Genomic DNA, 24,514 nt, shown 5'->3' with positions numbered 1-24,514 from the left:
ACTTGCAGCAAGTAAGGAAAACATCAGGGATCTTCGCCAAAGCGTTGTCTTCTCAAACAGTAAAACTGGGGAAGTTTTAAGCCAGGGTGCATGCATACTCATGAAGGGGCTGGATCGGAAAAGAATTCGGCACAGAATTGGAGCAAAGGTCGATAGACTCCAAGCTTTAGTTGATTGAAGTCATGAGGGTCAGAAAACATCAACATCAGCATCACTTAGGTTCAAGTTGATTCAGCAGTTGAGTGTTTGGCGGGGGACAGTTAAATTCTGCAGAACAACTCAAGAAAGTGCTTCTGGCTGATTCTTACCATTGAAACAAAACTGGGAGTATTTACAACAGATTTATTATCTGTGCTATTGCTATTTCTCTTGCTTGGCAACAGTCATTGTTCCTGTAAGACCATTATTTACTGAGATCTCTTCAAGGGCAAGAATTGTGGCCAGGCTTAGATCACAAAATGGCTTAGACCTAAAATGGCTTCTCATGTTAAAAAGCTATTGTCTGGTTCTTTTCTTCTGGGCATCCCTCTATTCTATCTGTTTACAGAATCTTACTTCACCCCTTTTCACACACTCTCTGTGTGTTGAGACAACACGGAACAACCGCCAGCCCACAAATTACCTGCACCAGCTCTCGAACCTCTCCTTGGGTTCCACCACCAGATGAGATCTTTAATGAAGGCAAAATAATGCCCTTACAGGGTAGGGCAAGGAGAGTAGCTGAATAGGGCCAGATCCTCTGAGATTCCACGTTCTCCAGCCAGGCCAGGGGATGTAATCCTCTGGGCTTGTTCCCCTTCTTTTTGATTCCTTGGTGATGTTCTCCAGAGAACAGGACCCTATCATGTTAGGACTCAAGGGGTAAGGAACTGGGAGAGAGCAGCAGTGTGAGTCAGTCAATATTCAGGTGGTAATACTTTGGGGGGACAGCCAATGGAATCTCCCATTTCTGAGTTTTCACATCTTGGCTCCTTCCTAGTCCTGTGTTTCTCAAGCTGAGACCTGGGGGAATCTACAGATCCATGAATGTCTTCTCTGGGGATTTCTCAGTCCTCTTATAATACTTAAAATTTGTTTTCTTTTTTCTTTTCTTTTTTTTAAAGTCTTCTTAGGGCCGTACCCGACGCATATGGAGGCTCCCAGGCTAGGGGTCTAATTGGGGCTACAGCTGCCACAGCGACTCTGGATCCTTAACCCACTGAGCGAGGGCAGGGATTGAATCCCTGTCCTCTTGGATTCCAGTTGGGCTTGGTAACCGCTGAGCCATGGTAGGAACTCCTCCTATGCTTTCATTTTTTTTAAATTAATTAATTAATTAATTATGCCTTTTTGCCTTTTCTTGAGCCACTCCCACGGCATGTGGAGGTTCCCAGGCTAGGGGTCTAATTGGAGCTGTAGCCACCAGCCTACGCCAGAGCCACAGCAACACGAGATCCGAGCCGTGTCTGTGACCCACACCACAGCTCACAGCAACGCCAGATCCTTAACCCACTGAGCAAGGCCAGGGATCAAACCACAACCTCATTTGTTAACCACTGCACCAGGACAGGAACTCCTGTGCTTTCATTTTAATGGAAATTTTGCACTTCCACAGCATGTGTACGTTCCCAGGCCAGGGATCAAACTGGTGCCTCCTTGGCTACCAGATCCTCTGCAGTTGGATCCTTAACGCACTGTGCCACAGTGGGAATGTCTACCTATGTTTATTTTATATATAGTTACAATAGTAACAAAGGGTCACTTAAAGAGACAAATTTGACCATTTAATTTAGTGTTTCTCAGTCTGGGGGTCTATTGGTGTGCTCTCAGAATTCGGTTCTAACTCATTCTTTATTTTTATTTTATTTTATTTTGCTTTTCAGGGCTGAACCTGCAGCATATGGAATTTCCTGGGCTAGGGGTCGAATCAGAGCTGCAGTCACAGTCACAGCAACTCAGATCCAAGCCATGTCTGCGACCTACACCACAGCCACAGCAACTCTGGATCCTTAACCAACTGAGCGAGGCCAGGGATCGAACCTACATCCTCATGGATACTAGTCAGGCTTGTAACCCAGTGAGCCACAACGGGAATCCCAAAACTCATATTTTAGATGGCAGCAAAATGTCTCACCCTCAAGGGATATTCCCTGATCCCTCATTCCCTCTCATAGCATCTCACACTTATCCATACCACTGTAATTACTTCTCCCTGGCTAGACTGGTTCTGTCTCAAACATCTGTGTATCCTCAGTTCCCAGCATCCTGCCTCTGAAACAAAGCAGGTGCTCAATGATTTTTTTTTTTAAGGCTGCACCTGTGACATATGGAAGTTCCTAGGCTAGGAGTTGAATCAGAGCTGCAGTTGCAGGCCAATGCCACAGCCACAGCAACACCAGATCTGAGCTACAGCTGTGACCTACAGCTGCAGCTAGTGGTGATGCCAGATCTTTAACTCAGTGAGGCCAGAGATCCAACTTGCATTCTCAGTGAGACAATATTGGGTCCTTAACTCACTGAACTAGGTTGGGAACTCCTCAACAAAATATTTGTTGAATGAATGAATAGAAGGCAATGAAACACAAAAGAAATAGAGGCAAGGTCCACAAACTGTGGAATGTATTGGAACTGAAATATATACACACTAAATAGTAAGAATACAGTACAGTAATTAAGAATACAGAACAGCAAGCAATACACGTAGCAGAGTACAGTTTCTTTTAATTGAGGGAAGCTATTCTTTGAAGGGTCATTGGAGTTGACCTCTCAGTTAAGGCACACATAATACAAATTAGCGACCCTTGTCCAGGGATAGGATGTAATCACATCTTTTGTGACTTATTCTAGACTTTCTGCCTTTGCCAGAAATCTCTGAAATAGAAAGGGGAAGAGGGAGGGAGAAAAGGTAGATTAATTTTCAATAAGAACATAAGGATTCCACGAATCGGAGTATTCAGCCTTAGTCACAGTGGACTAAGGTTACTCTGGCACAGAACCCAGAAATAAAACTTGAGGAAAAAAAGTCTAGGTTAGTGAGCTGAGGCTCAACACAAAACGAAAAGGACTGTTTTGGCACAAATCTGTAGCTAATGATGAAATTACCTCCCCTCCTGGCTGTCCTGGCATGGTTCTTATAGTCTGGGGCACAATGGTGGGGTGTTACAGAGCAGACTGGAGAGGGAGCCAAAATGAGGAACTGAGAGTGGGGTTCTCCTTTCCAGAACTGTGGTGGCCCAGCCTGTGCAGGGAGCTGGGCAAGCAAGGCTGAACCACAGAGGGACCAGCACCTTTCACTAGGAAGAGGAGGACCGGTTTTCCACTGACACTTCCAGTGGAGCAGGTTATACCAGTTATATATGTAAAATATAAGACAAACTAAAGGGGCACAGACCAAAGGGTGAAGAGAATGGGATGAAGTTATTCCAGAATCATGTTATTCAAAGTGGGGTGGGACCAAGAGCAGCAGCAACAAAGAGCCTGTTAGAAATGCAGAATTGCAGGCCCCATCTTAGACTTCCTAATTCAGAAGGCGCCATTTAACAAGTTCCTCAGAGGATGTGTATGCACATCGAAGTTTGAAAACCACTAAGATTTCTTGAGGAAGAAGACTTCTAAAGGCATTGATGAACAAGAGGGGAAAGGTAAGGCAAGCCTCAGGTAGTTCCCCAAGGGAATAGGACAGGCTGGGGAGAAATAGAGTTTATTTGTTAGCACCCTGGATTGAATGCGTGAAGGAGCAGACAGGTTGATTGGCTGGGAGCCTTGAGACCAGCAATATGAATAGCACAGGTGGGCCTGAAGTCGCCATGCGGGCCCTCGTCGCTACCGCTATCATTCACCACCAGCTCCACCATTCCCCACCCTATCCTCATTCGCCCCAATCTCCCACTCCAGGCCTTCTCCAGACTTTAACTCTCAATAGCCAGGCTAGCTCGACCTCGCCTAGTTCAGTTCGATTTGGCCTAGTTCGGTTGCTAAGGCCTGGAGCTTCCCGGTTGCTGGGGGAGGGGAGGGAAATGATGTCACGTCCAGAAGGCGGGCTAACCAGACCTCTCCCTCCTCCCGATTGGTTGCCGGGAACTTGAGTAGATTCGCTTTCACGCGGGCTCCAGGGTTAGCCGTTAGTGTCTCTCCTCAGCTGTCCCCTGCTCCCCCTGACCGTCCTCTCCGCCCGAAGCAAAACTCTAATGACAGTGCTCAGTAGAGCTTAGCTTCGGAAGGAGAGGTGATTCGAATGGTCGGGCTACCGCCACCAGGAGAGGCACTTCGGCCGCCCAGGTACTTTTTGACTCGCTCGGGTATCCGTAGTTGGGACAGTGGCTCAAGCCGCGGGAATTGTGGAACTTATAGTTCGAATTAGTTCGGGGTTGGGAGGTAGGCTCGAATCCGACAGAGATTTTGAGGAGGGGGGAAAAAAAAGAGAGAACTTTAAGGACCGGAGGCCTGGATCCCAGAAGGACAGAAAAGAAGTCTAAATAAGATTCCTGCCAATAGCATTGTTTTGATTTTTTTTTCTTTTTTAATCAGGTGCTGATCTGAATCTGATCCATACCTTTCTGACCAAAACTGTTTACCCACGGTGGAAGGGACTGGGTACCCAAATGGAGACGCCACCAGTCAGTCCACTGGGAGAGAAGAACATTTCTCAACCGCAACAACGATGGAAAAAGAACTCCCAGAAGATCCTTGATTCAACTACTCAGATTAGGCAGCAGCCCCAAGACCCTTCTACTGAACTTCTTGAGGGGAGAGTGAGCCCAGATCCAGCCGGCCAAATTCTAGAAAATCTTCAAGAAATTGAAAAGCTGGCCGTTGGACGTGAAGGAGATTCTGATAAATCTCATGGACCAGCCAGTGAGATGCCAGAGCCCCTTCAAGCTTCTGAACTCTGGTACTGCCCCGATGGGAGCTTTGTCAAAAAGATCCTAATCCATGGCCACGGCTTGGACAAACCCAAGCTGGGCTCCCGCTGCCGGGTACAGGTTTTGGGATTTCCTTTGGGGTCAGGGCTGCCAGAGGGCTGGACAGAGCTAACTATGGGGTTAGGCCCATGGAGGGAGGAAACTTGGGGAGAGCTTGTAGAGAAGTGCTTGGAGTCCATGTGTCAAGGTGAGGAGGCAGAACTTCAGCTCCCTGGGCGCTCTGGACCTCCTGTCAGGCTCAAACTGGCCTCCTTCACTCAAGGCCGGGACTCCTGGGAGCTAGAGCCCACCGAAAAGGAGGCCCTGGCCAGGGAAGAACGTGCACGGGGCACAGAATTATTTAGAGCTGGGAACCCTGAAGGGGCTGCCCGATGCTATGGACGGGCTCTTCGGCTGCTGCTGACTTTACCTCCACCTGGCTCTCCAGAACGAACTGTCCTTCATGCCAATCTGGCTGCCTGTCAGTTGCTGCTAGGGCAGCCCCATTTGGCAGCCCAGAGCTGTGACCGGGTGCTGGAGCGGGAGCCTGGCCATTTAAAGGCCTTGTACCGAAGGGGGGTTGCCCAGGCTGCTCTTGGGAACCTGGACAAAGCAACTGCTGACCTCAAGAAAGTGCTGGCAGTAGACCCCAAAAATCGGGCAGCCCAGGAGGAGCTGGGAAAGGTGATCATTCAAGGGAAGAAACAAGATGCAGGACTGGCTCAGGGACTGCGCAAGATGTTTGGCTAATTAAAAGTTAAACCTTAAAAGAGACAGGAACCTGTGAATTGTGGTCTATGTTGTGAGTTTTGGGGGGAGGGGCCAGTGGGAGGATTTCACCCACATACTTTTACCAGCTTTTGCCTTCCTAGGGAAGGTAGCAGTGGTCTTAGTGTATGTACCTCTTTACCGTTTTACCATGAAAAAGCCTTATGGTCACGTGTGGTATATTTTGCGGGGCTTATCTATCTCCAAAGATGAACACAAGCTATCTAAACTTCTAAATTCAGTACTGTTTGGGGGAGACGGCGAACCTTCAAAACCCGGTACCTACGTTTCCTAGGCGCTTTCAGGCTGGGTCCGGCTTGGCGCACGCGCAAACTTCACTGCCTGGTATTGCGGAGGTGCTAGCCTCCGGGGCGCTCCTATTGGCCGGTCCTATACAGCCACCGCCTATATTGTCTCACGTGCTCAATACCCAGGTCTCTTACTGGTTGGGAGAGCTTCCGGGGCGTTCCCCCACTTTTGAGGAGCCAGCCGATTAGTTGATGATGGGAGAGGCGGGCCTTGGGAACTGTCTCGTGGTTGGGGGGTGGGGGGGAAAGATGGCGGAGCTGATGCTCCTCAGCGAGATTGCGGACCCGACGCGTTTTTTCACCGACAACTTGCTGAGCCCGGAGGACTGGGGTGTGCGGAGTGAGGCCTCGGGGAGGGGAGGGGGCTGTGGCATATTGTGCCCCTGAGGCACGCAGGAGGAAGCGGAGGCCCAAAGAGGAAGGCTGGACAGATACGGAATCCATCATTCTGAGGAAGGCGGAACAGGGGGGCTGGTGGTGCTTTCGGGGAGATGCGGGAGTTGGGGCAGACCTCCCCTCCCTGCGGAAATATGGAGTTGTTCCGGGGTCGGGGAAGGAGGGGCTGGAGTTCTCTGGCTGGATCACTTTTCAAGTGGGCGGGCGGTGGATCTGGCCGCGCAGAGGCAGTGAGCGACGGGGCGAGGGCTGTTGTGGGGTTCCGAAGGCTGCGCTAGCGGACGACTCCGCTGACCCTCCGCCCCTCTTGCAGACAGCACCTTGTACGCCGGCCTGGATGAAGTGGCCGAGGAGCCGACGCAGCTTTTCCGTTGCCCGGAGGAAGATGTCCCGGTATCGCTCCCCGGGCCTTGGCCTTGACTCTTACCCTTGGTGGGTGGAAGTGGTCTCAGAACTGGGGCTTATCCCCAGGCCAGAGCTCATCCGGAGCCATCCCTTCAGCCTCACACTCCTGCCATCTAATACCCTCTCCTGTTCAGTTTGGCAGCAGCTCCCTGGACTTGGGGATGGATGTCAGCCCTCCCGAACCCCCCTGGGACCCTCTGCCTATCTTCCCAGGTAAGATACCCTTTGTGATTCCCTCATCCTTTCAGAAACCGTTATCTTCCCATTGTTTCCCAGCAACTATGCAGTTCCTCGTTTTCTCACACGAGTGCCCGTGTACTCCCCCCTTTTGATCTCTTATGTGTGCTCCTTCCTCCTCACCCCAGTGAGGGGCTCTTACCCCATGTCCTTGGGTACTTTTCAAACTTTTGTCAGGCTCTGCTTCCCGGTTATTTTCTTACTCTTTTCCCCCCAGATCTTCAGGTGAAGTCTGAGCCATCCTCCCCCTGCTCTTCCTCCTCCCTCAGCTCTGAAGCATCACATCTTTCCACAGAGCCCTCCAGCCAGGTGAGAGAGTCTTGTCCCTCCTACTTTCTGTGGCAGGGACTCTCCTCCCATCCCTTCACCTATAGATGCTGGTGGAATGATTTGTGTGTTATGAGTCCCGGTTGGGGGGGGGGGCTTCTTTTGTGCATTTGCAATTTCTTTCATATCCTCATTTTCACATCACCACTCTGGTTGTCTAGAACTGAAGATGGAGTTTCTTTTTTTTTTTTTCTGTCTTTTGTCCTTTTTAGGGCCGCACCTGCAGCATATGGAGGTTCCCAGGCTAAGGGTCTAATTGGAACTGTAGCCGCCGGCCTACGTGAGAGCCACAGCAATGCCAGATCTGAGCGTGTCTGTGATCTACACCACAGCTCATGGCAACACCAGATCCTCAATCCACTGAGCGAGGCCGGGGATCGAACCTGCTACCTCATGGCTCCTAATCAGATTCGTTTCCACTGCGCCACAATGGGAACTCTGGAGTTTCTGATACACAGAAATAGGTGGCAGACATGGTGGGGCTGAGAAGAAAAGGATTGTTAACTCCTGAGTATTCTGGAACTGTTTTGCTTTTGCTTTTAGGGCTGCATGTGGGGCATATGGAAGTTCCCAGGCTAGAGGTTGAATCAGAGCTGCACCTGCCGGCCTACACCACAGCCACAGCAGCTCGGAATCTGAGCTGCATCTGTGACCTACACGGCAGCTTATGGCCACATCAGATCCTTAACCCACTGGGCAAGGCCAGGGATTGAACCCGCATCCTCATGGATACTAGTTGGGTTCATTACAACTGAGCCACAATAGGAACTCCTCTGGAACTGTTCTTGACGCAATTGTCCACTCTAAGGCAGTATTTGAAATATGAGACTTTGTCACCTCCCCCAAGAATAAAGTAGAAAGGGAGAACAAGGGGCCGGGGGCAGCTTAGGGAGAATGGTGAATACCATTCAAACCAGAATGTCAAGTAATGGGTGGCTTCTTAGCGCTAAAGCTCTTGTTCTTGCTCTTACCCTCAACGTGTCCTTTGTTTTCTTTCCTTGTTTCTGTCCCCCCTGCTTCACCCTCACTCTTACCCAGGCTTCTGGTGTAGGGGAGGTGCTGGTTGTGAAGACAGAGTCCTTGGCGCCCCCACTCTGCCTTCTGGGAGATGATCCAACATCCCCTTTTGAAACCGTCCAGATCAATGTGGGCCCCACCTCTGATGATCCCTCAGGTAATGACAGCCTGTCATCCCCAGGCTTTAGCAAGGTAGCGTGTGTGTGTGTGTTTATGGGGAGGTGGAGGGTGGTCAGCAGGAAAAGGAGGAAAGAATAGGGAGGACAGATGGCACATAACCAGGAGAGAGGCCAGGAGCAGGATGGAGAATTTTAGAAAATTGCAAAACCAGTGTTGAAAGAGAGGGATGATTTTTGATTCTTTTTTGTTTTGTTTTGTTTTGCTTTGCTTTTTAGGGCCACACCTATAGCATATGGAACTTCCCAGGCCAGGGCTTTGAATCAGAGCTGCAGCTCTACCCGCCTATGCCACAGCCACAGCCATGCCAGATTCGATCCATGTCTGTGACCTATACCACAGCTCACGCCTCAACCTTAACCCATTTCGAAAGGCCAGGGATGGAACCTGTGTCCTCATGGATTCTAGAAAATTTGTTACCATTGAGCCACAGGGGAACTCCCTTGTTTCTTTTCTTGTTCCTGGTAATCTGTTGTGAGATTTCACTTCCTGTTGGTTTTGCATTTTTCAAAAGGTTGTGGACATGTTAGGGCATATTTATATCTATGTTGCTTTTTCCCCTGGGGTTTTATTTTTTTATGATAAATTTCAAACATACGGAAAAGTTGGAACACACATACCCAATTTCTAGACTGTGCAAGTAACATCATTTGTGCTATTTTTAAAAGTGTTACTGAGTTTATCTACTCATACGTTTATTCATCACCTACATTTACTGAGCACCTGCTCCATGCCAGCTTCTGGACAGGGTGCTGGCAATGCAGAGATGAAGAACACAGAAGCACCGCACTGACTTAAAGAATCCTGTAGTGTGTGGGTGGGGAGAAAGCCAAGTAAGGTGTGGTAATTCTAGGGTAGATGATTACAGGTTAATGAAATAAGACATCTCAGATGCTGAGATGAAGGCAGATGTGAGAAAGAATGAATGAGAGTGGAGGAGCTGCAGTGAACCTCTGGGTGTTGAAGAAAGGTAGGGGTCAAAGGGTGTGCTAGGCTTCTGGCTGGGGCAGCCCCCGGCGGGTGATGCTCCCTACGGCTGGATAGAGACTGCAGAAGCAGCAGCCCCCTGGTCTCAGGGAGCTTGATGAATTCAGTGTGTCGACTGTTGATTTCTTTTTTTGTCTTTTTAGGGCTGCATGCGCGGCACATGGAGGCTCCTAGGCTAGGGGTCCAATCGGAGGTGTAGCTGCCGGCCTACACCACAGCCACAGCAACTAGGGAACTGAATTGCATCTTTGGCCTACACTCCAGCTCACAGCAACACTGAATCCTTAACTCACTGGGTGAGGCCAGGGATCCAACCTGCATCCTCATGGATACTAGTTGGGTTCGTTACTGCCGAGCATGACGGGCGCTCCCTTGACTACTGACTTCAAAGTGACTTCTTGAGGGTTTTAGTTGAACGTCAACCAGAATTGGAAGGCAAGAGAGCCCCATGATGCAACCCATTCATGTTCCCTCCTGGGCCGCAGGGCAGGGAAGGATGGAGAGTGAGTTTGGAGAGATGAACAGCTCATATCCAGCACATGATTAAACGTTACAAAGAGGACAGACAAACTAAAGATAGAAAAGTCTATAAGAGTGAAAAGTCTATAAGAGTGAAAAGTCTATAAGAGTGAAACGTTACAAAGAGGACAGACAAACTAAAGATAGAAAAGTCTATAAGAGTGAAACGGTTGTTGATGATTTTGCCAAGCATAATGTTTTTGGAGTCAGATTCTCCCCTATTATTTAGGTATGGATTGAGGGCTCATACTTTACCCATCACTTTAATAGACGTGAAGCCTAAGACATAGTCCTTGCTTTAGGAGAGTCTCATGAGGGTTATAATGAATGGCTAATAGTGCCAACGGTCGCCTCTGAAGGGGATCTGGGTGGCTGATGGACAAGGAAGGGACGGAGATTCACCTTTTTTTTTTATTGAATTCTCCTTTGTTTCTTTGGGGTTTTGTGTTGTATGACTGTATTACCTACTCCTACATATATAAGTTGATTTGAAATTTTGAAATAGCAGGATTGCAGTCATATGATTAGGTGCCAAAATGCATGCTGTGGACCAAAGGTAGGAGTGGACAGTTGATCTGAGGGATGAACCTGGCCCTCAGATGGCTTCACCTACACAGAACAATCAACAGGCCTCAAGAGATTTCAGAGAGGCCGTGAAGGCTCAGATTTGGTGCCTAGAAGGCTGACGGAGTAGGAAGGGAATCTGTATGAAGGGACAAGCAGTGAGCCGTGTTTAAGGCCAGTTGAATTTGGGTGAACGGTGAGGCGTGAGAATGGAAGTGACCAGCAGGCAGCTTGGAAGTCAGGATCAGAGCACAGGGGAGCCGTCAAGGGGAGAGATGCAGACTCAGCATTTGTCGGCATGGAGATGTGTGATTGCACTGAGCCAGGCTGAGGTGGAAATCCAGGCAGACAGGAGTCTGGCTGGGTATGAATGCTGCCGGGTCCCCCTGCTTGGGCCTCCTCTGTGTGAATGGACAAGGTGTGGAGGCAGAGGGGGGAGGGCCGAAGTGCAAGGACAGCCCTGAGGGAACCTGAGCAGTGATGAAAAACCACGGGAGGAGAAAGGGAGACCTGGGTAAAGAGCCCAAGGAGAGGAGTTCCTGTCAGGGCTCAGTGGAAACAAATCCGACTAGCATCCATGAGGACACAGGTTCGATCCCTGGCCTCACTCAGTGGGTCAAGGATCTGGTATTGCCATGAGCTGTGGTGTAAGTGGCAGACATGGCTCGGATCCTCTGTTGCTGTGGCTGTGGTGTAGCCCGGCAGCTACAGCTCTGATTCAACCCGTAACCTGGGAACTTCCATATGCCGTGGGTATGGCCCTAAAAAGAAGAAGGAAAAAAAGAGGTCATTGAGGAGAGTCAGATATTAGCAGCTCCCTGGGCTCACCTCCTCTGCACTGCCCTTCTGAGGCAGGATAGTTTTCCTTTTGGGTACAAAGAGAAGTGTCTCTCATTTCCCCCTCGTGGCCCGGTTCTCCTTCATGTATCCCTGGTACCCAGCTTTTGTGTCATGCTGCCGTCCTGCAGATGTCCAAATTAAGATAGAGCCTGTCTCTCCATCTTCCTCCATCAACTCGGAGGCGTCTGTGCTCTCAGCAGAGTCCCCCAACCAGGTGAGCAACCCCTCCCTTCTTCCTCCGGACTCTGAGAGGTGTGAGAATCTTCTTCAGCTCCTCCTCAGCACTCCTCCTGACTGCATGTCTTCTGGAATGCCCCACGCAGACCTTTATAGGGGAGGAAGTATTAGAAGTGAAGACAGAGTCCCCGTCCCCTCAAGGGTGTCTCCTGCGGGATGTCCCAGGCCCCGCACTTGGAGCTGTCCAGATCACCATGGGCCCGTCCTCCGATGGCTCCTCAGGTGAGGGGGCCTCCTGACTCCTGGGGTCCCTGGTAAGAGGCCTAGAGTCCTGACCTTCCTCCCTTCCTTTACCTTCCTTTAGGCAAAGCTCTGCCCACTCGGAAGCCACCGCTGCAACCCAAACCTGTGGTGATAACCACTGTCCCAATGCCACCCAGAGCTGTGCCTCCCAGCACCACTGTCCTTTTGCAGCCCCTTGTCCAGCCACCCCCAGGTACTGAAGGAGAGAAGGAGGCAGACTGGGTTGACCTTCTCGGGGTGCTCACAGCTGGTGAGACTCCCGATCCTTGGGTGCTCAGCTGTGAGTGTGGACACAGGCAGCCAGTGGACTGTCAGCTCTCTGAAATCCTTCTGTCCCCTTGCCCCAGTGTCCCCAGTTGTCCTCATCCAAGGTGCTATTCGAGTCCAGCCTGAGGGACCGACCCCCGCTGCTCCACGGCCCGAGAGGAAGAGCATTGTTCCGGCTCCTATGCCTGGGAACTCCTGCCCACCCGAGGTGGATGTAAGTGTTGGTAAGGGAGAAGCAGGGCCAGTGAAGGGAAGGGAAGAGAACTGTCATCGGAGAGAACTGTGGACTGAAAAAGGAGCACAAAGCGAGGAAGCAGGCCCATGAGACGATTCCGAAGGTCAGAGTGGACCCCTTTTAAATGTGAATATCGACTCTCTGTGGTTTTAGGATCCTTAGGTTTGCCATCACTGCCAATGGTGGTGGTCTTAGCACAGCAAAAGCAGGGGAGTCCTATTGTGGTACGGAAGAGGGGAGCTGCTTCCTAGGGGTAGACCGGGTCAGCTGTTCCTTAATGATAGCAGGCTTAAACTTGGGGTCCTAAAATGGAGAATTGAGAAGAAGGAAGGTCACTCATCAAGGAAAGGAGCTGCGGTTCCACCGAGAACGGGGATGGAGGAAGTTCCTCCTACAGTCTAACTTTGCTCGGCTCTAAGCCACAGGATTAGGGGTGGTTGAGAGACGGGCCCTTCCCTGCAGTGGTCTAGTGCAGGGGGAGACGCCCTTTCTGGCCTCGTGGGTGGGGGTTGGAAAGGCGGGCGGGTGGCCTCCTGGGGTCATGAGTCCTGGGGCTTCTTTCCCTCTCCAACCCTCTCTCGTCCCAGGCCAAGCTGCTGAAGCGGCAGCAGCGAATGATCAAGAACCGGGAGTCAGCCTGCCAGTCCCGGAGGAAGAAGAAGGAGTATCTGCAGGGGCTGGAGGCACGGCTGCAGGCCGTGCTGGCTGACAACCAGCAGCTCCGGCGGGAGAATGCTGCCCTCCGCCGGCGGCTGGAGGCTCTGCTGGCCGAGGTGGGACCTGCTGTCCTTGGGAGCCCAGCAGGAGCCCAAGCCTGGGGCTGACTCACCCTCACTGGCTTCCCTGTTTCTCTTCTCCGCAGAACAGCGAGCTCAGGTTGGGGTCTGGAAACAGGAAGGTGGTCTGCGTCATGGTCTTCCTTCTCTTCATCGCCTTCAACTTCGGGCCCGTCAGGTGAGAGCCTCCCTGCCCCCCCGGAACCTTCTGGATGGAGCCTGATTGCCTGCTTTGGCACAGTCCCTTTGATTCCACTTGCACACAGACAGCCCTGGTGTCCTTATCACTGATGGTGCGTCCAGCCTGGCCCTTGTTCTATCACTTCTTTCATACATGCTTATGTCCTCGAGTAGATGGTAGTGAGAAGATGGCTAAAAATGGTGACTTTGAAGCACCTACTGAATTCTGCACCCTAGGCAAATACATTGCTCTCCTCATGTTTTCTGGCGCTGTGGGTAGGGACCCTCTCCTCCCATCCTGCAGATGAAGAGGTGTAGTCTTATAGAACAGGTTGGGAGTAGGTGGATGTCTGCAGAGCCTTGACTCTGAACCAGCCCCTCAGTAAAGCTGGGATTCTTCTTTGTGCTCCGTCCTCCCCGGCCCGCAGCATCAGTGAGCCTCCGCCGGCACCCATCTCTCCTCGGACGAGCAGAGAAGAGCCTCGACCACGCAGACACTTGCTGGAGTTCTCAGCACAGGAGCCAGCCGAGCCCCCCCGGCGGCCCTCCCAGGGCCTGGAGGAGCCCCAGCCCAGCCCTGCAGGCCGGCCAAGTTTCAGGTGAGCAGAGGCCCCTCTTTTCATGTGTTAGTCCTTTTTTTTTTTTTTTTTTTTTGGTCTTTTTTGTTGTTGTTGTTGTTGTTGTTGCTATTTCTTGGGCCGCTCCCTCGGCATATGGAGGTTCCCAGGCTAGGGGTCGAATCGAAGCTGTAGCCACCGGCCTACGCCAGAGGCACAGCAACGCAGGATCCGAGCCGCATCTGCAACCTACACCACAGCTCACGGCAATGCCGGATCGTTAACCCACTGAGCAAGGGCAGGGATCGAACCCTCAACCTCATGGTTCCTAGTCGGATTCGTTAACCACTGCGCCACGACGGGAACTCCAGAGGCCCCTCTTTTGGGGGTGCTGAGTGGGTCTCCCCAACCCTCAAGGTTAACTCTCCATTTTGTGGGGAGCCGGCATTGTTCTGCCACTGAAGATGGGGGCAGTGCCGGGCAGCCTTGGTCATCACCTCCTCCCTCCTTCACACCAGGAACCTGACAGCCTTCCCTGGGGCCGCCAAGGAGCTGCTGCTGAGAGACCTGGACCAGCTCTTCCTCTCCTCTGATTGCCGGCACTTCAACCGAACTGAGTCCTTGAGGTGTGGGGGAGTCACAACTGGGGTGTCTTCCCTGTTGTCCCGAGGCCCCTCCGCCAATGGCCTGGCTGTCCTCGCTGGCTGAGGCACTGGCTCTCTGGGCCCTGTCTCCTCTGTGCGTGGGCGAGGAGAGTGGGAGTCTTGGCCTGGCACGGAGGTGCCCCCCCCTCTGCTTTCCCAGGCTTGCTGACGAGCTGAGTGGCTGGGTCCAGCGGCACCAGAGGGGCCGGCGGAAGATCCCCCAGAGGGCCCAGGAGAGGCAGGTAGGAGGTGGTGGCGCTGGTTCAGGGGAGCCCCCTGCAGACAAGGGCTGAATGTCCAGGGGATTTTGTGGGCCTCTCACTGTGGGGGTTTGGGGTGGTGGAAGGGTGGGTATGAGGTGGCGTCAGCTTCTAGGGGCCGTCTGTCTCTTTCCCTTTTCCCTTCACCCTCTTCAAATCCTTAGATACTTCTCCTTCCAGAAGTCTCAGCTACGGAAGAAGTCACCTCCAATTAAGGCAGCAGTCCCCACCCAATCCCCTGGGCCCCCAGAAAGGTGAGTCTTGGGGGGGGTGCTTATTGATTAAGTGCTAAAGAGCTCTACCCCCGAGGAACTGCTCTGTGCTTGTCATCACTGCCACCAATGGCATCATGCCTCCCTCCTCCCCTGGGGACCTCCTGTCTCTTTCTCTCCCATCCTTGTCCCCTCCCCCAGTGAGAACTGGGCCCTGGGCTTAGCTCCTTACGAATCCTGCCCCCTCACCCGCCCAGGGACACTGCGCGCCAACTGCAGCTGTATCGCCACCCAGACCGTTCACAGCCAGAGTTCCTGGATGCAATCGACCGACGGGAAGACACGCTTTACGTTGTCTCCTTCCGAAGGGTGAGTTTCTCCTCCTGGCCCCCTCCCACCGCCCCGGGTTCCCTGGCAGTCTGCCTGCAGGTTGGGGCTGTAGAGTAGGGCCGGGGAGCCTGTCCTTTCCTCTCCTCCACCCTCTGGTCCTGGCCCCTCTGTTTCTCAGGACCACCTGTTGCTCCCAGCCATCAGCCACAACAAGACCTCTCGGCCCAAGATGTCCCTGGTGATGCCTGCCATGGCCCCCAATGGTAATTCTTTCCCGGCCATGGGGTGGGGCCCTGACATTGAGGAGGGGAGAGTTCCAGTGGGGAGAGCCTGCTGAGTCAGCGTCAGCGTGGAAATGGGGAGAGGAGCGGGGTTCCAGAGAGAGGCCAGATGCTTGAGCAAGAAGGAGCCGGAAATGGGTGGAGAGAAAAAGAAAGCCCAGGAGAGGCGGGAGGGAGGGAGCTGAGGGTGCGGGTCCTCCCTAGGCGAAGGTGCGTGGGGTGCTGGGCGCAGAGGGCTGGGCTGGGAACCGTCTGGAGTCTTACTTCCTTTTGTTCTCTTAATGTCCTCTCCCCTGTGACCTCACACCCATCACTGCCATCTTCTTTTCCCGCTTCTTTTCCTTCTCCCCGCAACCACTCCATCCCTCCCCTCTCACTTACCTCCCGCTGGGCCCTGCCTCCTGCCATCGCCCTTTGCTCCCCTTCCTCTGCTCCTTTTCCAACCTCCCACCCCCCACCCCGTGCCTCCCGCTTCTCCTCTTCCGTAACCCTCCCCTCTCACAGAGACCCTGTCAGGCCGGGGGCCCCCGGGGGACTATGAGGAGATGATGCAGATCGAGTGTGAGGTCATGGACACCAGGGTGATCCACATCAAGACCTCCACAGTGCCCCCCTCGCTCCGAAAACAGCCAGCCTCAACCCCGGGCAATGCCACAGGTGGCCCCTTGCCAGCCTCTGCAGCCAGCCAGGCCAGCCAGGCCGCCCGTCAGCCCCTCTACCTCAATCACCCCTGACCTCTGACGCACACTGACTTAGACCCGGGGGCGGGGTGGGGGGACCAAGCGGAACCGTTTCGAATCTTCCTGATCCCCGGGCTTGGAGCAGGTGGTGAAGCAGAGACAGGGTGTGGGGGCTGAGCACTTGTTTGGAGGGAGGAGAAGGTTGCCTCTCTCCTCACCCCTGTGTGCAATATAGGCCTCCTCTCATTGCTGTGAACCCCAGTCCCTGCCTCTCGGAGGGTGCTGAGTGCAGTTAGGTCTGGGGGGTGAGGGCGGGCTCCCGTACACTCTTTACTCTTGTTTCTGTTCGGGGGGTGGAGGCGGGGATTTAGTCCCCAGGCGGGACAAGGGCAGTTTTTTACACTTAGGAGCTAGTTCCCGGGAGTAATGGCGCAGTGGTGGAGGGGTCAGGTGTATGTACGGGCGTACCTTCTTTTTTTATTTTTAAATAAACAGCTTGGAGGGAGTCGAAGGAATGAATGGTGGCTGCCTTCCTGGTACATGACGGGGAGTGTGGGGCAAAGGGGCTTCCGTAGGGCCAGTGCCTCAGAGAACCAAGCGCTGGAGACATGGCTGGCTCTGGGGCAGGGTGGGCACACGATCGCAGGCCTCGTGTCATCTCTTATCCCCACCCGGGCCACACAGGGGTGTCTGGCGTCCAGCGGGGGAGCAGGGAGGAGTGTCCCACGGCGTGGCAGCCTAGAGGACGAGGATCCTGGAATGTGTCTGGGTAAACAGGAAGGACAGGGGGCCCCACCCCTGCAGGGTGAGCAGCCTCCCTGGGTCCCTTGCGTTCTAGCAGGTTTTCCCCCTTTGCTTTCCAGGACCGAGCAGCTTGAACAAACAACAGAGCTGGGCCCAGGGGCTGTGAGCCCAGAAAGGAGGCACCACAGTGGAGAAGGGGGCAGTGTGTGGAGGGGAATGGGACACTGGGGAACCTCTTAGCCCTAAACTGGAGGGGATGGAGGCTCGAGAGTCCAGCTGAAAAAAAAAGGACAAGCGTGGGACTGTCAGAAAAGGCTGTGCTTTCTAAATGAGGAGGGAGAGGAACAGGACAGAGGGTGAGGGGCCAGGTCTTACTCAACCTGTGGGGATCCCCGTCAGCGGCTCCTGTCCAGCATCACCTTGGCCTGGCCCTGCAGGGGTGTCCTGGGTCAGCGGGAGGGTGCGGGCCAGGCCTGGGCTCCACGCCCAGATGACTGGACAGGGGCCGCCTGGGCCATGAGCCCAGGCCTGAAGGAGGGGGGAAGAACCTCACGTGTCCAGCCAGGCTCCCCCCCCTCCCTGTTACTGTGTTTGGGATGAAAACAGACCAAGTAACTATGGCAACCTGGAACTAGGGCCCCCAGGAACTAGGCCTCTCCTCCCTCCAGAGGGCAGCCCTGGCTCCCCCGCCAGCACTTCCTGTCCCAGGGTCCCTCGAGCCTCATCCAACCTTATCCAGGCAGCCAGTGCAGGAGAACAAGGATTTTGGAGGCAGGGCACGTGGGTTGGCATCCCTGCTCCGCCTTCTGTTAGTGGGTGTCCTTGGTGGGTAACTTACACACAGTGAGCCTTAGATTCCTCATCTGTAAAGTGGGGGTACCGCTCCCTCTCTCCTGATGGGAGGTGAAAGGTGGTGTTCACAGGGCGGGGGCGGAGGGGGGGTCCACCGTGGAGACACGTGCTCATCCCCTGCTCCTTTCTCTGCGTTTACGTCGTCCTGTCCTCTACTCCGCTTTTATCCCACCTGAGCCCATCACTCTTTCATTGTCCCATCGCTTCTTTTCCGGAAAGTGAAGTGCTCGTGTCTCAGACTGGGGGCCTCTGGGGTGGAGTGTGCCAGGGGCAGCTGGCACTGTGGTGTGATCTGGGGCCCAGCCTCTTGGCCGAGGGAGCGGGCGGTGGGAAGGGTCAGGGCAGGTGTGGGGAAGGGCGTGTCCACAGAAGGCAAAGGCTGGTCGGTCTGGACTGCTGCCCTCCAGGACCATGTGGCTCTCTAGCCACAGCCCTGTGGTAGGCACACTGGTCTCTGGCCCTCCTGCACCGCCTGGTGGCCCCTTCCTGGCTCAGGCCCTCTTTATCTTTCTGTTCTGCTGCTTTCTTTCCTTAGCATCGGCCTTTTGTTCCCCTTATCGTCCCTGACTCTCTCTTCTTCTTGCCTTTGAACTTCTTTTTTGCCTCTCCTTGCACTCCACCCACCTCGGGTTGTCACCATCTCTTGTGGACCCTTGATTCTCTGTTCTCCTTTGTTTCCCGCTGTTTCTGACTTTCCCTTCCTCCCCCGATGCCTCGCTCTCTGCTCTCTTTTTTTTTCTGGGTCTTCTCTCACCTCCACCAGCCTCCGAGCCTTCGCCTCGTCCCTGTCATGCCTCCCCCTCTCCATTGCCCTGGCCGCTCTTCTGTCCACATTCCTCGTTCCCTTCCATGACTTCCTCTCCCCCCCCACCTCGGCCCCCTCCTCCTCCCCCCGGCCCCCTTCTGCCCTCACCTCCCCGCTCCTCTGTGCTCTCCCCAGCTGCGGGGCCAGGACTGGAGAGCCCAACACGTTTGCCTCATCGTTCTGCTATGGCTTCTGGATGCAGCACATCTGGATTCCGGGGCCCAGATGTGTGGTTGCCACAGCGACCTCGGTCCCTCTGGTAAATACGGGCGCCCACCCGCCCCAGAGCAGAGAACAAAATAATTGTGTGACTTTCTTTTGTCACGAGATAGAAATGTCCTCCCTCCTCCCTTTTCCCCACACCCATGTCTCCAGGCAAAGGAAGTTTTAAGGGTCAGCACCCATCCATCTGTGGCTCTCTTGCCCCCGCTTCAGCCCCAGCCTCTCAGCTCTCCCCCATCTTTCGCCTCAGGCCCAGGCTTCTCTCTCCCCCGTGTTCCCCATCCTCCCCAGCTCCTGCCCCCCAATCGCAGTGATGGCGTGTTGACTCCCCTTATACTTGACAATTTCTTCCAGTTCTGTCTACATAATAACTGGATGCGGGAAGATGTTTCAGAAGTCCAGCTCACCCATCCATCCTTCTCAAACAGGCCCTTCCAGGAGCCCCTTCCTGTGTTTCTGCCCTGTCTCCAATCTTTCCAGGGCTGTTCTTGGGGGAGGGGAAGGAATACAGGCTTTGGAGTCAGAAAACCGGGGCCGAGACCCACCTTCACCCCCGCTAGCAAAGTCTCTGGGACAAGGCCCTTCACATCAACGAGCCTTCGTTTCCTTGGCACAAAGTGGGATTAACAAGACACTGCAGTGTAGGAAAGCGCTTTGTAAACGGAAGCCCAGTACAACTGTTTTCTATCTTCTCTCTGGGACTGCTTCTTTGGATCGAAGCCCCTGGCCTCACTTCGCTCCCTCTCTCTATCCTTCAGGCCCTTGCCCTTAATTGCCCTTACTCTTCTCCGGCTTCCTCAGCTTCCCCGGCTTCCCCTTTCCTTCTTTGCTGTACCTTTTATGCCTTATCCTCCTAAGGTTAGGACAGGAACTTGGAGGCTTATTCAAGGGTGGGGGTGCAGAACCGCAGACACCAGGGCTGAGGATTCAGAAAACCACCAGAGCACGGGACCCCAGCCTTTCTGCCCATCACCCAGGACACTCCGGGGAAGGCAACCCAGCTTCGAGCATGGGCCTTCCCTGCCTTCACGCTGGGGCTCCCTGCCAGACACCCTGGCCTCATCCTTCTCTCCCAATCCTTGTATTGACAGGCATTTACAAGGCATCTGCTCAATGCAAGGCTTGGTGCTTTTCTGATAAAATGCAGACATATGCAGGACATGAGCTCCTCCAAGAGCCCGAAAGCCAGGGTGAAAATCAAATTTTAGATAAGAATTATCTCAGAACTTGGAATTATGTCTGTCAAGCCTCCAGTGGCTTCTTCAAACGCCTTGTAAGCTTGTAAATATCTGGAATCCAGCATTCCCTCCTCTGGCTCGGGCATCCCGGCTCTCCCCAGAAGTGGCCTTCACAACACCCAGGGCCATCCTTCCAGCTCTTGCTTCTTTCCCTCCAGGGCCTATCAGAGAAAATCCGTTCTCTATGCAGTCTGCTCTCTCCGTGTAATGCTGTTTCGGACCCTCCGCCCTTTCATCGACCTTCCCCCAACCCCTGCCTGGAGATCTGAGGGAAGCTGTTACCTATTCCAGGCTCTGGGGGCTTCGCGCCAAAGCAGAGGAAGGAAGTCGAGCCCAGCTCCATCCAAGATGCTGACTTCATCCTCCACATTAAAGCCAGGAAAAAAACAGCCATACTCACAGACACACGGACACACACGGGGACACCCACGCGAGAGCCCATGCGAGCCTTTGTCCTCGGCCACCGGGAGGTCATGGGGCGTATGGCGCAGCCACATGCAGTACTGACCTGCCCTGGCCCAGGGACACCCCACACCCATGACTGGGATCTGACCCTGGTGCAGACACCTGTGCCCCAACCCAAGCGACAGAATCAGGCACATGCTGGCTCCTGAACGTCCCATTCACTCATGACCTGTGACCTGGCCAGTCTACACCTCAGTGGTGAGGATTGTGCCTGGGTGGCAAGAACTTTATCCTTGGCGTGAAACTTGTGGGTGTGTGTCGGGGGGTGTCTTGCTGCCCCTGCCCAGGGGTAAGGTTTTTCTCGTCTGGCAAAAGTCTCCTTTTCAGCCCCTCATCAGGGTAGCAGAGCACACGGGGCAATGAGGCCAGAGATAGAGCCCAGCAGCCTGATGGCAGTGTGTCTGCCACCCTGTCCTCAGGTGTCAGTCTTCCTGTCTCTCCTGAGATCAGAGCGACCTTCTCTAACTCTCTGCTCCCACCCCCCTGCACCACCCTTCCACGGTCCACAAGGTCACCCCCCTGCGTGCCCCCACCCCGTAGCTGCCCCTGCCTCCATCCCTAACCTTCCTCCTAACTTTGAGGCTTCCCTTCCACCTCCCCTGAACCCCAAATTCTTTCCCAAGTGTTCAGCCAAGCCTTTGTCCAGCAGTGCACAAACCTCAGCTGCCATTTCTCTAGGAATTTGCTGAGGTGGGAGAATGAAAAGGGGGCATTGATCCTGAGCTGAGAACCAAAGGTGGACTGAACAGTACAGCCAGCGAGAGACGGCACGGGAACGGGGCGGGCCGAGAGGATAGAAGAGACAGGACAGGTGGAAGCAGTGGGGCCGGCAGGGGCACAGGTGAGGGGACAAGGAGTCCTGGAAAGGGGCCCATGTTGGAGAGGGATTTAGGCTTGGGAGGGGGCTTTCCTCCTGCCACCCCTTACCCCTGCCCTGCCCGGAGACAAGGTGTGGAGATGAAGGAGTGGGTGCTGGGCAGCAGACAGACAGCAAAGATCCAAGCTGGAGCAATGTGGCAACTGGGAGGGGGATGCGGGAGGGGGGCTGGCCGTGGGGAAGGGTGTTGGTGGAGAGGAGAAAACGGGTCGGAGAGCAGGCGTAACAGGTAGGGAAATGGTGGGGGTGAGAAAGAAATGGCATGAGGGATGGGGGGGTATCAAGTTGAGCAAAAAAATAGGGTGAGGAGGAAGAATAAAATGGTATAAGGAGAGGTCGTGGGAGGTCAGACTAGGGCTGGAGGGGGCGAGATGAGGGTGTCGTGGGACTCGGTGATCCCAGACAGGGAGGAGAGAAGGGGTGGCATGTGATGACGGCTGGGAGGGCCTGCCCTATCTCCGCTCCCCTCCCTGACCTCATGCTGGTCCTCCCCTTCTCCTCCCCCTGCTCGCTACAGGCTCCCTCCTCCTCCCTGTCGCTGCCCAGATCGACGGTCAGGTCGCAGCTTAGTGAGCCCCTGCTGCAGGGAACAAGCAAGGGGACATCCAGGGCTGCCAAGGGAAGCCCACCCACCCTGCCCTGAGCGCCCCCTTCCCAAGGTCGGGGGCAGAGCAGGTGCAGAGGCATTGTGGCCGCTGGTTACCCAGGTAAGGAACTGCTCTCGGGAGATGGAGGGAAAGGCAGGGAGATGTGGGGACTTCTAGCCCCACATCCCAGGTGAAGGTTGGCAGGAGAGCCTCCCAGAGCAAGGACTTTTGCGTTGGGGCAGAGGGAATAGGACCACGCACTGGGGACTGGAGTCCCTGTGGACGGTGCGTCTGGGAGGATGGGTGCTTGGAGTGGAGGAGTGGATGCTGGGGTTTGGACAGGACCCTGTGCTGGCACCAAGGTGGAGGTGGTGGTCGGTAAGGTAAGGTGGGACTCTGGGCTCTGGAGGTGCCAGGGTTGGGAGAAACCAGGGGCCAGCTGAACCTCAGGAGGAAAATGCTGGTGGAACCCCAAGTTCTCCGGCTGGAGCGGCTGAGCCAGAACTCCAGCTTCTTTGCGCGTCCAGATGGGGACTCTCTGGTGGCAGCACATGCGCTTCTAGGCTGGAGGAGGGTCTGGGGGTCTTGAGCCCTTAGGAATGCTGAAGCAGAGCAGGATCAGGACTCCCAGGTCTGGGAAGGGCACAGAGCCTGTAGAGAGAATCCTAAAACTTGTTCTTGGCAGAAAGCTTCGCACCCATGACTCACGGTTCAGCGAGGCCGAGATGACTGAGAGGTGCCTCCAGGGGCACAGGGGCTCCGTCTTTGCTCGTCCCCCTTCCAGGCTCTCCCTGCTCCTGTCCGTCTAAACCTCCCCCCTCCACGTGACACACCCTGGGTGGGACGGGCGGGACCCTTATCTCGCCTGGAAAGAATTTAATGGCTTGGAAACAACTGGAAGTGGAACTGAGAGGAACTACTGGGAAGCAACTCGGAAACACGGAAACATCACAGCTGCTGGCCGTCCGCTTCCAATCCCCACCCACTTCCCAGAGCCTCAGCCCCCTCCCTTCTTTCCCTGACCCGGCGTCCAAATCCCCAGGGACCCCGCACCTCGGTTCCTCAAAATTCCTTTCCCCCTCAGTCCTGGTCACTCCGTGCAGGACCAGAACCTGCCTTCCTGTCCCTCACTGCCCCTGCCTCCGGACTCCTTCCCCGGGGGTCTGGAAATTCTTCCTTTTAATTTCCTTATCTCTCTCGGGTCCATTAGCTTCCCAGAATACAGGGCATCTCAATTCTCCAACTCCCTCGCTCCCGGTGCCTCCTTGTCACCTGGTTACACCCCAATATCTGGAACCCATTGTCACCTCCGTCCTTCATCTCACGGTCCTGGAACTCTTTTACCTTCACTTCTCCTGTAGCATAAGGGGCAGAGGGGAGCATGGGGGTGGGCCCCCAACCCTCCCACCTTTGGGACATCCCTCGTGGAAGCCAGCCCCTTCCCCCACCTCTTGGGACCTAGAGTCCCTGATGAGCAAAGTGTCAAAATTGGCCACTGCATGAATACCCGGCAGTCTGAGTCACAGCTTGGGAAGGTGCCCCTATCCCTGCCAGCCCTCCAACTGTGGGGAGGATGCCCAGTGCATGAGGCCACATCTCCCCTCCTTCCCCCCACTGCAGAAAGCACCCCAGATGCGGCAGTAGGGGGGATGATGAGCCGAAAACACAGGGGACACCTCCGTTTTCCGCTTTCCTGGTGCTGACAGAAGTGTGGAATTCTTCAAGAATTGAGAGTTGGGATTGTGGGGATAGTAGAGACTGGGCAGGAGAGGGGACTGGGGAAGGAGGCTCGGGGGTGTGTGGCCTATGGGGGCCATGCCTCTCCTTTCAGACCAGTTTACCACTTTCCTGCTTTTCTTCTTGCCACAGAGACAACCCCCATTACCCCCCAGCATGTGGGGAAAGATGCAGGATCCTGTTGTGGAGAGGGGGGTACTGGACAGCTCCCAAAGGCCTCCAGGGGTGTGGGGCACCCTGTATCCTCTGTTCCCCACTGGAGAAGGGCCTCCTGTGTGGTTCCCCAGCTAAGGTCTTTGACTCACACAGCTTTTTTAGGCATCACCCACCAACTGGGTGTGGAAGAACCATGAAGAGAAGATTGTGTATGTGTGTGTGTGCGGGTGCACATGCGCGCCCATGCCCAAACTCAAATATGTGAGCCTGCAAAGATGCAGGCTTCTTTGAATAAACAAGGGCACACATATACGAGAAGTGTGTTCACATGTGCGTTTGTGGATGAGCACACACGAGTGTATCTGTATGGGTACGTATATCTGTGTGTGCCAGCACGGGGTGGTGTGCATGGCCTTAGACACGGGTCAGCAGGATCTGAAGGTGGGTGTGAGCCCACCTCACTCCCAACTGAGAGAAGGGCTGAGGGGCCCCGGGAAGGGCAGC

General features: G+C 54.4%; 3 protein-coding genes across 33 annotated transcripts in view; all 3 read left to right on the top strand.

Moving 5' to 3' along the window:
• On the top strand, window positions 3,338–5,664 carry FKBPL (FK506 binding protein like). Of its 4 annotated transcripts, none has more exons than XM_021098042.1 (2): window positions 3,338–3,620; window positions 4,507–5,664. In XM_021098042.1, exon 2 carries the CDS (start codon window positions 4,581–4,583, stop codon window positions 5,628–5,630), a length of 1,050 nt encoding a protein of 349 aa, XP_020953701.1. In that variant the 5' UTR covers window positions 3,338–3,620; window positions 4,507–4,580; the 3' UTR covers window positions 5,631–5,664. The 4 variants fall into 4 exon arrangements, with proteins under 4 accessions (XP_020953701.1, XP_005665882.1, XP_013833108.1 ...); XM_005665825.3 differs by lacking the exon at window positions 3,338–3,620 and adding an exon at window positions 4,035–4,257; XM_013977654.2 differs by lacking the exon at window positions 3,338–3,620 and adding an exon at window positions 4,316–4,353.
• ATF6B (activating transcription factor 6 beta) lies at window positions 6,148–24,340 on the top strand. Of its 14 annotated transcripts, none has more exons than XM_021097951.1 (19): window positions 6,148–6,287; window positions 6,666–6,745; window positions 6,892–6,970; window positions 7,212–7,303; window positions 8,360–8,495; window positions 11,527–11,639; window positions 11,749–11,884; window positions 11,967–12,098; window positions 12,253–12,386; window positions 12,995–13,180; window positions 13,270–13,361; window positions 13,792–13,962; window positions 14,439–14,546; window positions 14,725–14,806; window positions 15,005–15,078; window positions 15,294–15,405; window positions 15,545–15,629; window positions 18,864–18,987; window positions 20,480–24,340. In XM_021097951.1, the coding sequence occupies exons 1-19, from the start codon at window positions 6,149–6,151 to the stop codon at window positions 20,541–20,543; spliced, it is 2,139 nt and encodes a 712-aa protein (XP_020953610.1). In that variant the 5' UTR covers window position 6,148; the 3' UTR covers window positions 20,544–24,340.
• Window positions 22,076–24,514, top strand: part of TNXB (tenascin-X) — a 66,943-nt gene continuing 64,504 nt past the window's right edge. For 14 of the 15 annotated variants that reach the window (XM_021098340.1, XM_021098334.1, XM_021098339.1 and 11 more), the window contains exon 1: window positions 22,100–22,237. The gene's annotated coding sequence lies outside the window, so the exon portion shown is untranslated. 15 annotated transcript variants of the gene reach the window in all.

Source organism: Sus scrofa, chromosome 7 (genome assembly GCF_000003025.6).
Source record: "Sus scrofa isolate TJ Tabasco breed Duroc chromosome 7, Sscrofa11.1, whole genome shotgun sequence".
Classification (NCBI taxonomy): Eukaryota; Metazoa; Chordata; class Mammalia; order Artiodactyla; family Suidae; genus Sus; species Sus scrofa.
This window is presented reverse-complemented; position numbering and strand designations above follow the sequence as displayed.